The 13,566-nt window shown below is 37.0% G+C and overlaps 2 protein-coding genes across 2 annotated transcripts; both read right to left on the bottom strand.

Annotated features, from left to right (window-relative positions):
- Positions 1–932: 932 nt before the first annotated feature.
- On the bottom strand, positions 933–1,325 carry LOC125420996 (uncharacterized). The gene has a single exon (XM_048468688.2). It carries the CDS (start codon positions 1,323–1,325, stop codon positions 933–935), a length of 393 nt encoding a protein of 130 aa, XP_048324645.2.
- A 1,590-nt stretch (positions 1,326–2,915) lies between these two features.
- LOC112490911 (putative boron transporter 5) lies at positions 2,916–5,123 on the bottom strand. Its single transcript, XM_048468685.2, is given in 6 exon segments — positions 2,916–3,028; positions 3,118–3,403; positions 3,629–3,948; positions 4,105–4,365; positions 4,486–4,576; positions 5,095–5,123. Coding segments are annotated over 6 exon segments (1,068 nt in total). The 3' UTR covers positions 2,916–2,947.
- Positions 5,124–13,566: the final 8,443 nt, after the last annotated feature.

The following is a 13,566-nucleotide window of genomic DNA, read 5'->3' as shown; positions in this document are numbered from 1 at the left end:
GTTTAATCAATAATGGACCAGGATCCTCCAAACAGAACATTGTAGAAGAGACTATAATAAGATTCGCATAAAAGTATTTTTTTGTAACAACTCAAGCATTCCATTGTTTCAAAAAATAAAAAATAAAAAATAAAACAGTTAAGCATTCCAAACAAGCTATTAATGTTTTCAGTACTTATTACCTCTTACTCTATCCCAATTAAGGTAACTATATATCACAAAAAAAGAAAAAGAAAAGAAAAAAAAAATGAAGCTAAAACATACTCACAAGAAAAGAAAAAATGATTTTATCTTTTAAAAATTTGGACGGCTATTAAAGTTAACCATAATAATTATCATATAAAAAAGAAAAAAAAAAGGTTCAAAACAATAATTTGTCAACCATAACGACTGTAAACTACGGTTAACTAACATAAATACAGAGAACACTAGCCTATTTTGGCGCATCAGAACCAAAACCACGTACGCAGTATTTTGAACCGTTCGATGATTTAATAAAAACCCAGTATCTAGTCCGGGGAACATACGGCCCAACATAAGTAGCTCTTAGTCTCTGAGTTGAAAATTTCATCAAAAAATACAGACATATCTAAACCGTCCACGTCATATATGACCACCTTGTGTGGATCCCACTTATATTTCCATTTTCCATACAATATCCATTAAAAATAAACTAAAACAAAAAACGGAAAGATCAATCGGCAATCCATTACCGTCCAGATCCAAATGGCAAAAACAAGCTAATTGTTCTCGAAACCATATAACACAAAATAATATAGTACCTTTTTTTTTTTCTGAAAGTTTTTGTTTCGACAAATTGAATATGCTAAAGCAGCGAAGCCCATTTTAACCTCCAAACAAAGCAGTCGTCGGAGGGGAGAAAAGACTTTTTAACTTACCCAAGCACTGAAGGAAAGGAAAGGATCACCAACTTACTTGTCGGAATGGACACCGGATAAATCGGAGGCGAGGCGAGAGGCGATGGCCGAGTGGTACATGACATCGTGGAATGTGGAACTCTCCAGGGTCTTCCTTCGCAGCTGCTTGGCCTTATCTTCCGTGAAGCACCCCGCCGAAAACCTGGATCTGGGTGGTCGCCCCGATTCGGCCTCAGCAGGATCCGGCATTGCCCTTGGGTTTTGGGATGGACCGCCGCTGCTGGTGGTGTTGCCGATGTAATCCGGATCCGACGACCACCCAAACACCGGGGTCCACCAGTTGGACGAAACGGTGGCTTTGCGGCGATTCGCGTCGGGTTTTCTCGAGGAAGACGAAGAGGAGGCGCGGATCATTGGTGGTTGGAAAGATGGGAGAGAGCTCGCCATGAAAAGGACCAAAATGCAAAGAGAGAGGTAGTATTTCAATTTGGAAGAGGGGTTGGGAAATGTGCGACTGAAACAGTGGAAAGGAGATGGTGAAGTTGAGAAAAAAGAGTGAACGACGGAAGAATTTTTCTTTTTTTTTTTTTTTTTTTTTCGGATGGTTTTGGGGACGCACTCGGAATTTCTACAATACAATGGATTTTTTGCTTTCAAGTGCTTGTACTCTTACTCTTCTAGTGAACGCAAAGGGCATGGTGGACTGAAAATGTACAACTGGTAAATGCGATCTTTCAAGGAGAGAGAAGAAGATGTGGATAAGGTAAACACGTGGCGTGCATGGAAGAGCGTGAAAGGTGCGCTGTCTATATCTATCGCTATTTTTGAGTTTTTTTTTTTTTTTTTTTTTTCATAAACTCTTTTTAGTGACTTTATGGTACATGTGGAATCTTTTTGTGCACTTTTCTCTTTTCTGTTTGGTAGGGCCCCGACGAGTTGTATCACCAAAAAAATATACAAAGGTACCTGACGAGTTGGACAAAGCAACAGATATTTGCTGTTAGTTGGGTTTTAATAAATGGGCCATTTTGGCCCAAAACTACAACCCATTTAGTGAAAAATTCTAAGACTTGAAAATAAGTAATGCCAAGAAGATCGGAGATACAGTGAGTCAAGTGCCCAGATGGATTTTGATTTTATTGGAAAGCGCATGTTAGGCCCCATTAAACACTGATTTTGAATCTTGAAAGGACTCACAGTAGAGAAAATAAATTATTTATTATTATTATTAATTTTTTCTTTTTTAAAAAAAAAATAGTTCGAAAACATCCTATATGGTAGTGGATCCACGTATATATATGTATAAAAAAAATTTACATGGCAGTGATCCCATATATATATAAAAGTTATTTTAACATTGGATCCATTATGGTGATAGTCATCACTGATGATATATTCTTCGAAAAAACTGATAGATGTGGCACTACTGCCATATCCATTGTATGGGGTTGCCATACAGAAGTTTTATTGCCGTTGGTTTCTCTTCTATTATGCCGTCTGCCCTTTAGTTTCAACAATCTTAAATCTACTTACAAGATTCATGTGCCGATCCCACAAATGGCTCCCAAGCAGTGAGCAGCCATATCTGAAAAACCACAAAAGAAATGGAAACAGAGAAATAAAAGGGAAGAAAAAATCTACCATACAGACCATTTATGCAGTAACTGAGATGGTCATGCCACTAAATGTCCTAAAATTATGTAATTAATTTAGTTTTTAACCATGGCCCATGAGTGTGAATTGTGTGATTTAAAAAAAAAAAAACCATAGGTGTGCAATACAGAAATAACATAAACGGTTTGCAAATATAATTAAAAAATAACTTGTAGATTCAATTGTGAGAAATCAAAAGGTTAGGAGTTAGATGTAATTTATTGTGGGTTGATAGAGAAATAATGCAGAAGTTGAAAGGAAGAGAAAATGGAGAAAACGACAGTGAAGGAATACTATTCTCTGAAAAAATTTTAAATGAGGTAGGTGGTAATTCCTCATTGAGGAGACAGGAAAAGAGACAGGGAAGAGGGACAGAAGATCTGCATCTCTTGTTCAATATCTCTAATCTGTTAAGACTATTTTAACTCGTCTAATATCTCAGCATCACACATTTCAACTCCATCTTCCTCATTTCTAAGACCAGGTATTTCTTTTTCCTGATAAGAGGAAAAGGATTTTTCAGTTAATTAGTATGAAGGAAAATTTTCAAATTTAACAACCAGCAGAGAATGAATATGTCACCTACCTTGAAAGAGAGGCTGAGGGAGAGTCTTGGGGTAGTGCCCGCAATTTCCTCATACTCTGCTGCATCCAATTCTCCCAAATAATGTGGTTGAAAGAACTTGGGTAGGAGATAATGTCTTATGCTGATGAGAAGAAAGAATGGCAAGGGGAACAAGATTCCAGCTATTGGTATCCATGGCACAAAGAAACACACCAGGAAATATACAAGCTGGAAGAGTGTAAATATTGCTATGGATTTGAATGGCACCAACTCCACAAACGAAGCATATTGAACAACTTCTAACACCCTGTCAAAAATGCATACAGACAAAAGAGTTCAAACCTTTATGAACTCAAATTCAACACAGTTTCTTGGTGATATAGAGTAGCAAGTTCAAATGCATTCACTTTGGAACAATGAGTTTCTTTCTCAATGATTTGGAAGTGCGATTGAAATGTTTAGCTTAAAAAAAAATGACCATAAAACAAGTCTAAGGGAACAATCACACTACTTAAAGAGAAGTACAACTTACTTGTAACGCCGACCAGGTGTAATAAAAAGAAGCAACATCCTTTCCCAGAATTGGTTCCCAGGAAGACTACCAATGGTCATATAGGCAAAATATCCCCAAAGGACCGATGTAGGTATCTTTCTAATCGCTGGCATAGCACACACTGATGCTGCAACAAGAAGTGACTGCATCAGATTGCTCACTCTCTGCTCGTTAACTCAGACCGGAAGGTATGCATCAATGTGCTTCTCAGGATCAAATGTATATTTTGTGCTCTCCCCTTTATGTTCTCCTTTCGTGACTTCCTCCTTCAAGTCTTCCAGCTCTTTAACCATCGTAGTCTGCACCAGCAACCGTTGAGGATTACAAGGCTACATGTTGGCATAGAGTTTTCTCTGTGGAGGAGGTTGGGAGAAAAGAACACAACTCAAATCTATCAGATTCATGCTATGAAAGTAGATAGTCAAGTGAAAATATGCTCCATTTGAGTGGTCCGCATTATTTTGAAGGCTTACAACAGGACTGCTGTCCATCTTTATAAGCACAACTTGCACTTTCCCATAGATTTCAGAGTAACTAGCTTTCTGCTTTATCCTTTTCTTGGCACTCTCTACCATCTACCTTCGAAGCAACTGCAAATAGATAGATACTTGAGCATCCGGTAAGCAAATGATCAACAACAAAGTTTGAATTTCCATTGAGGACTGTGGCAAAACCCCATTAGATGGAGGTAGCCCAAGTAATCCACATAGTAAAGTCTGAGACCAATATTAATAAGTGAGCATTAGTGAGTCTTTTGATTCAATAAGAATTAACCAGCATAAGTCTTTTGATTCAATAAGAATTAACGAGCATTACTATGTCGTACTGATGCAAACCATGAATCCAAGCAATAAAATCTCATAATGGTACGGGTGGACTGATTCTTGTGATGGGGAAGATGTACTTTGGGATTGTTTTGATTTGCTCCTTTAAGGTGTGAGGCCGAAACCTCAAGAAATTATCAAAGTTAACTCAGATACAGAGATGAAGACGTCAAAAAGCAATAGAAACGAGGAGAACGGCCATCCAAGAAGAACGCACCTACTCAGCTTAGAAGCCACTAGATTCCTATTTCAGCCAGACTAGGGAGGATTATAACTTTGATTAAAAGTTGGCTTACCAACTTTAAGCTGAAGGAATTACACTTTTCGAATTGCAATATCACGTCATTTCCATCACCTTTTGAGAGGTGAATAGTTAAATAACATCAAGTCATGTATCTAGAAGCCCCTGCTTTGTATGCATGCATGTGAGGAGGTAAATTTCAAGGAAAGTGTCTTGAGTGAGTGTCTTTGTTATACCATAGTGACTTGCGAGAATAAAATACTAGATTAGTGTTAGGCTCAGCTCAGAAGCTACTGGATTAGTATTTAGCCAGATTAGGGTGGATAACTCTGATTAAGAGTTGGCTTGAACTCAAATATCTATCACGTGATATCCATTACCTTTTGAGAGGTGAATAGTTAAATGACATCACTTCATATATCTAGAAGCCCCCGACTTGTGAACATGCATGTGACCATGTAAAATATTAAAAATAAATGAAATAACCAAAGGTAATTGACTTGTATTTCACGTGCAAGTTCCAGAAATATATACAAGAGATGGGAGACTTATCTAAAGCCTGTACAAGTTACCAGATAGATACAAACTCTTGTAAGCTGATATATCACTGTAGATCAAGATAAATAGTACAGCTAATAGGATAATACACAGCTACACCTAACCCGGTTGGACACCATTATCTAATATTCTATCATCCCCCCTCAAGCGAAATGGGGGAGAGACAACATTGAGCTTGTCTCGGAGAAGGTTGAACCGAGCAGTGGACAGGACTTTGGTGAAGATGTCAGCAATTTGCTCAAGAGTAGGAATATAACGCACGTCCAATTGCTGTCGTTTTACTTGATCTCGAACAAAATGGACATCTATTTCAATATGCTTTGTGCGACTATGAAATACGGGATTAGCAGCTAAGGACCCGGCGCCCATATTGTCGCACCAAAGAACAGGGGTAGCGGAGGATGATATGTGTAACTCCTTCAATAATTGTTGGAGCCATGAAATTTCAGCTGCAGCATGAGCAAGAGCGCGATACTCTGATTCTATGCTGGAGCGAGCGACAACATTCTGCTTTCGGGAAGACCAAGAGACAAGTGTAGTGCCAAGAAAGATACAATAGCCACTAGTTGATTTGCGATCATCAAGATTGGACGCCCAATCGGCATCAGCAGAACCGGTGAGAGAAAGACCAGTAGAGGGTCGAATCCATAATCCCATATGTTTTGTGCCTTGTAGATATCGGAGGATTCTCTTACAGGTAGACCAGTGGACATCTGTAGGAGCATGCATGAATTAGCTAAGTTTGTTAACAATGAAGGAGATTTCAGGCCTTGTAACAGTAAGATATTGTTAGGCACCAATTGTACTCCGATATAAAAAAACGTCAGAAAAAGCAGTACCAATGGAGGCAGCCAGTTGAGTAGAAGTACTAGCAGGGGATGGACTGACCTTACAATTCATCATCTGGACCCGACTAAGCAAATCATTGATGTAACTATGTTGGCAAAAATTCAAGGGACCGAGATCCTTGAGGGAGTAGGTGTCATGCAACTTTTTGATAAACTTATCAAGAAGTAAAATATTATTACCAGTAATAAGGATGTCATCAACGTAGACAAGTTCCCAGACCACACCCAAAGTGTTGTGGAAATAGAAAAGGAAAGAATCCAGCTTGGAATTATGGAAACCCCAAGTAGTCAAAGTATGTTTTAACTGATCATACCGGGCACGTGGAGCTTGGCGAAGACCATAGAGAGACCGTTGAAGTTTGCAGACGGCAAGAGGGTTAGCAGCATCAATGAACCCGGTGGGTTGTGGCATGTAGACATCCTCCATTAAAACACCGTTCAAGAAGGCATTATTAACGTCAAGTTGACGTATTGGCCAATCCCGGGAAACAGCAATGGAGAGAATAACACGGACAGTGGAAGGTTTAATAACAGGACTATAGGTCTCAAAAAAATCAAGACCCGGCTTTTGATGAAACCCCTTGGCCACTAAACGGGCTTTATGACGAAGGATCGTTCCATCAGGATTGCGTTTTAGTTTAAAGACCCATTTAGTACCAACTAACCTTTGAGTAGGGTGAGGGGGCACTAGAATCCAGGTGCGGTTGTCGTGTAAAGCCTTAAACTCAAGTTCCATTGCATGCTTCCATTGAGGACATAAGAGGGCAGACTCAACAGATGGTGGCTCAACAGCCGATGAGGCAGGTTGAAGAGATGCTGAATAATATTTTGGTTTGAAGATGCCTGCCTTACCACGGGTGACCATGGAATGGGTAGGTTGCAAGGAAATGATAGGATGACCCAATAATGGAGTGGAATGAGGGGAGTTGGTATGAGTGGGAGTAGGTGGTGAAATACTATTTTGTAGAATTCTAATAGCACGTGAAATGGAGGCTTAGGGGTCACCTAAAAAGGAGGTTGTGGTAGGTGGTGAAAAGGACGGGTTAGGTGAGGAGGTATGATGCAAGGAAGAAATGTTAGGCATGGAGTCCATTTCTTGATTTGTTTCTGGACGGGACTGATTAGAAGATGGTAAAGTTGGCATGACTAAAGAAGGCTCCTCACGTGTTGATGCCCTAGACGTGTTATCCTGCATGAAATTGTTAAAAGGTAAAATAGAAAAAGGAGAGACAGAAGAAGAAGGAGAGGAATTTTGGTTGTGGGTCCCAGCTTTTTCAAAAAAAGGATATACATACTCATTAAAAATGACGTTGGAGGATATATATATTTTGCCAGAAACTAAACTCAAGCACCTGTATCCTTTATGAGAAGAACTGTAACCAATAAAAACACAACGTTCAGAATGGAAAGAAAATTTTCTTGAGCGATAAGGTCTTAAAAAGGGAAAACACTCACAACCAAAACTCTTGAGAAAGGAAAAATCAATTTTTTTATGAAAGATTTTTTGAAAAGGGGATTGAAAATTTAAGACTTTAGTAGGGAGTCGATTTATTAAAAATGTGGCAGTTGAACAAGCATCCCACCAATGAGAAAAGGGCATGGAACTTTGAGCGAGCAAAGTTAAAGCAGTTTCAGTAATATGACGATGCTTACGTTCTATTTTGCCATTTTGGTTATGAGTGTGAGGGCATGGATGTTGAAAAAGTGTTCCAAAATTGTGTAAGACATTTTTAAGAGGACGATACTCCCCTCCCCAGTCAGCTTGGAAGACTTTAATTTTTTTATTAGTCAAATTTTCTACCTTTTTTTGAAATGAAGGAAAATATTGGTTACTTCAGATTTTTGTTTCATAGGATAAATCCAAGAAAAACGTGTAAAATTATCTTCAAATAAAATATAATATCTATATCCTTCAAATGATTCAACAGGTGCTAGGCCCCACACATCAGAAAAAACTAATTCTAGTGGAGTATGACTAACAGTATGCGAGGGAGGGGGAAAAAGCCTTTTATTTTTGCCTAATTGACAGAAGGGACAAAAGGAATCACAAGAAGAACTAACAGAAAAAGAATTATTGTACTGTGAAGCAACTTTATTCATTATCAGAGATGATGGATGACCAAGTCTATAATGCCACAACTGAGAAATAGGAAACTTAGTATGAAAAGAATAAAAATGTTCAGGATTATTATGTAAAGATGCTAGAAACAAACTGGAATTCCTAGAAAAATGATTAGAAATTTTGGGCAGCAACACTTGATAGAGTCCGTCTTTAAGCCTTCCTTGAAGCAATACCTTCTTCGAATCCTTGTCCTTTACAAAAACAAATTTAGAGTTAAACTCCACAATAACATTATTATCTTTAGTTAGACGAGAAATACTCAACAAATTTCGAGTAATATGGGGAACATGCAATATTTCTTGTAAATTAAGTAAACCAGAATGAGTATTAAAACTTGAGCAACCAGTATGTTTAATCTGCAAACCTTGACCATTACCAACAACAAGTTTGTCATCTCCCAGATAATCACTTTTTTTGGTGATATTTGAGGGATCAGAAGTAATGTGATTAGTTGCACCACTGTCCATCAGCCATTCAGGATTAGCCACCACATCAGGAGAGGCATAGAAAGCCTTGTTATTATTTTGGGCAGTAAAACTTTCATCATACCGATGCCAACATCTATCTGCACCATGTCCTGGGAGTTTGCATATTTGACAAAAAATTCTATTATTATTACTATTATATTGACCTCCTCTTCCACGTCCTCTGCCGCGACCCCGTGAAGGATTATTACCTCTCATACTTGAAGACCCAATATTTGTATTATAGTCATAGCCACGAGTAGTATCTGTAGCTCTCCCATAATTAATGCTTCGGCCAGAAACAAATTTTCTTCCCTGTCTGTCAGCAACCTGAGCTGACATAATCTCAGGAGAATTGGCTTGAAGAATGCGCACTTCCTGATTCAGCAAGAGAGACTGAACCTCTTCAATATCAAGAGATATACGGCTGGAGTTAATATTTGCTACAATTGCATCATACTCCAATGGCAATCCTGCTAATAACTGCATAATAAAATCCTCATCAGAAACATAAAAACCAGCCATAATTAACGAGTCTGCTATGCTTTTTAGTTTGGTGAAGTATTCTGTCATGGGCATTGATTTTTTCTTGGTTGTTTGAAATTGGACTTTCAATTGCATTATTTTTGCTCATGATTGGCTGCTAAAGAGACGTTCAATTGAACACCAAAGTTGATGAGATGTTAGCGACATTAGTGCTGTTGAAGCCTTAGTTAGCTGTGTGTGAATTTCTGGCAAGATGGAAGATAGTATCCAGCCAAGAAGGGCTTGGTCTAGTCTTCTCCATTTGCAAAAGTCAGGATTTGGTGCCGGAGTTTGCACACTTTGTCCATCGTTGGTGGAAGAGACCATAACAGTACTTGGTGGAGGAAGCAAGCTTCCATCAATGAACGATTCCATGTTACCTCCGATGATGGCAGGTAGCATCTGTGATCTCCAAATGAGATAATTATGTTGTTCCAAACGAAAAGGAAAGTTATAATTTGGTAGGCTAACATCTGTAAAATTGGGAATAGCACGAGCAGGAATGACAGCAGAGGACATAATGGAAGATGAGTTGTTGGCCATTGGATCAAAAGAAATAACTCATTGGAGCTTTAGAAAGGCTCTGATACCATGTAAAATATTAAAAATAAATGAAATAACCAAAGGTAATTGACTTGTATTTCACGTGCAAGTTCCAAAAATATATACAAGAGATGGGAGACTTATCTAAAGCCTGTACAAGTTACCAGATAGATACAAACTCTTGTGAGCTGATATATCACTGTAGATAAAGATAAATAGTACAGCTAATAGGATAATACACAGCTACACCTAACCCAGTTGGACACCATTATCTAATATTCTATCACCGGGTTCATTGATGCTACTCACCCTCTTGCCGTCTGCAAACTTCAACGGTCTCTCTATGGTCTTCGCCAAGCTCCACGTGCCTGGTATGATCGGTTAAAACATACTTTGACTACTTGGGGTTTCCATAATTCCAAGCTGGATTCTTCCCTTTTCTATTTCCACAACACTTTGGGTGTGGTTTAGGTACTTGTCTACGTTGATGACATCCTTGTTACTGGTAATAATATTTTACTTCTTGATAAGTTCATCAAAAAGTTGCATGACACCTACTCCCTCAAGGATCTCGGTCCCTTAAATTTTTTTCTTGGTATCCAAGTTCATCGGAGCAAGCATGGCTTACATCTTTGCCAACATAGTTACATCAATGATTTGCTTAGTCGAGTCCAGATGATGAATTGTAAGGTCAGTCCATCCCCTGCTAGTACTTCTACTCAACTAGCTGCCTCCATTGGTACTGCCTTTTCTGATGTTTTTTTATATCAGAGTACAATTGGTGCCTTACAATATCTTACCGTTACAAGGCCTGAAATCTCCTTCATTGTTAACAAACTTAGCTAATTCATGCATGCTCCTACAGATGTCCACTAGTCTGCCTGTAAGAGAATCCTCCGATATCTACAAGGCACAAAACATATGGGATTATGGATTCTACCCTCTGCTGGTCTTTCTCTCACCGGTTTTGCTGATGCCGATTGGGCGTCCAATCTTGATGATCGCAAATCAACTAGTGGCTATTGTATCTTTCTTGGCACTACACTTGTCTCTTGGTCTTCCCGAAAGCAGAATGTCGTTGCTCGCTCCAGCACAGAATCAGAGTATCGCGCTCTTGCTCATGCTGCAGCTGAAATTTCATGGCTCCAACAATTATTGAAGGAGTTACACATATCATCCTCCGCTACCCCTGTTCTTTGGTGCGACAATATGGGCGCCGGGTCCTTAGCTGCTAATCCCGTATTTCATAGTCGCACAAAGCATATTGAAATAGATGTCCATTTTGTTCGAGATCCAAGTAAAACGACAGCAATTGGACGTGCGTTATATTCCTACTCTTGAGCAAATTGCTGACATCTTCACCAAAGTCCTGTCCACTGCTCGGTTCAATCTTCTCCGAGACAAGCTCAATGTTGTCTCTCCCCCATTTCGCTTGAGGGGGGATGATAGAATATTAAATAATGGTGTCCAACCGGGTTAGGTGTAGCTGTGTATTATCCTATTAGCTGTACTATTTATCTTTATCTACAGTAATATATCAGCTCACAAGAGTTTGTATCTATCTGGTAACTTGTACAGGCTTTAGATAAGTCTCCCATCTCTTGTATATATTTCTGGAACTTGCACGTGAAATACAAGTCAATTACCTTTGGTTATTTCATTTATTTTTAATATTTTACAGTGAGGACGTAAACTTTAGGGAAAGTGTCTTTGTTACCATCGTTGAGAATGTAAAGTAGGTGCAAAAGTTTAGACCAGAGTTTCTATTCGATATGAAATTGTTATTTCCTCCAAGCCGTCAGTGTCGAAACTAGTTTAACCCTAGCTTTTCCTATATACAGAAGGTAACCCTTTTAAAAAAGGAATCTCTCTCATTTTACTCTAGGTAACAGTGCCTCCTACTCATTTCTTCTTCTTTTCTCCTTCTTCGAGTGGTTTTAGGTAAAACTACTTCTAATAAAACTTATGGAAGAAAGTTTTTATTTAAAACCCGATAAGTGTTTAGTTGTTAGTTTAGAAAAGTATTTATGATAATTCATTTAATACTCTTTACTATTTTAAAATAGAATTTTTTAAAAACATTTAAAATTTTAATTTTTTATTTTCATTTAAAAATATATTTTTTTAATCAGTCAACAAACACTTATTAATTTATAACGAATAACTCATTGTTTTTAAATAAAAAAGTTTATAACAATCAATAATTATTTTTTGCTAAAAAAAATAAACCATACCAAAGAGAGGCTTAGTTTGACTTGACCATGTCGGGGCTGCATTGGCCAACATTTCGGTACCCATTGACTGTGTTCTCTAATTGCGGTGATCAAAGTAGAGAATAGGGATGACAATGGAGCGGAATGGAGCCAGGGCGGTTTGGTTTTTTTTTTTTTTTTCATTTTCAGTCGGGATGGGGACTCCTTGTTTCCCCACCATAAACAAAAATAAAATAAAATAATCATAAAAATATTTTTTAAAAAGAAAAATTAATATTTTTAATAATATATTATATATTCTTAAAATGTATTCATATTTATAGATTTCCATATTGATAAATTTTTTTAAATTTTATAGAATTATGAAAGATTTTAGTCTTTCATTTTCAAAAATTTTGTTCATTGACTTATAAAAACAATATAGATATTGTAATAAGAAAATCTGATAGTGGAAATTCATAATTGCATTATAACTTTTTTAGTATTAAAAAGTTATGAGACATTTTTTAAGAAAAAATAAATAATATAACAAGAAGAATAAGAAAAATAGCCATTGAGAATTCTTCTCAACAAAATAGCTAGAATATTGCACTTTGACATATAATATTAAAAAAATCATTTTTTTATTAAAAAGGTATTTTTAAGATAAACATATAGGTGAAAAAAAAAAAATTGCAAAGAAAGCTCCGTAAAGTCTGGGGTAGTTGTCTCTGTTAGTTCTGAATTATACCCATACTTGCAATTTAGTTTTTGATTTTTGATTTTTATTTTTTTTGGGCACTCTAACCTCTAAACTTCATATTCTCGTGCATTGTGGTCCTTAAATTAAATTTTATTCTAAGTTTTAGCAGTTCTAAAACATGCAGTACATTTATTATAACAATTTTGATCCTTAACTATTTTTGAATATAATTTTTAACAGGTTTGAGATGTGCAGTACATTTACTGTAATATAAAATAATAAAATTAAAAGATCAAACAATATTATAAGATCTCTATATCTTGCATCAAATACACTAGACATCTCAAAATTACTAAAAACAATAGATTAAAAATAGTTTAGGGATTAAAATGTATCAAAAATTAAAATTTTAAGATCCAAAGTATAAAAAGAAAAAAATTCAAAGATAAAAGTGCAATTATAGATATAGTTCATGGATTAACTGTGCCAATTACTCTAAAATCTGGCAAATTTTCTGGGCTAAGAATTTTTGTACCAAATTCACATCGAGACATGATGAGCTTATTCTTCTCCATCTATAGAACAAAAAATACTTACTCGAGCCAAGTCTTTGGCAGGAAGAAAATCTAGCATATAACGGAGAATGGGTTCGTTCAATTCGAAGATCTAATCCATGAATATTGATTCCAAAGTCTATTTTCCTCTCTAGATTCCACTGTGCGTCCAAAAGATCTATTATTATTTATTTTCAGGGTTGAGATTGCATGCATATCTAATTAGTGAATTATATGCAAGCAATCTCTAATCGCTCGGTGAAATGCATCTCTTTGTACGAAGAGAATGAGATTGCATGCAATTCTAATATTTTAACTTTACTGAAGTTTAAGACTCAATATA

This window comes from Ziziphus jujuba, chromosome 1, assembly GCF_031755915.1.
Source record: "Ziziphus jujuba cultivar Dongzao chromosome 1, ASM3175591v1".
In the NCBI taxonomy this organism is placed as follows: Eukaryota; Viridiplantae; Streptophyta; class Magnoliopsida; order Rosales; family Rhamnaceae; genus Ziziphus; species Ziziphus jujuba.
This window is presented reverse-complemented; position numbering and strand designations above follow the sequence as displayed.

Bases quoted from the DNA above. Each gene is read 5' to 3' on its own strand.
- LOC125420996 (XM_048468688.2), bottom strand. From the start codon at position 1,325: ATGGCGAGCTCTCTCCCATCTTTCCAACCACCAATGATCCGCGCCTCC.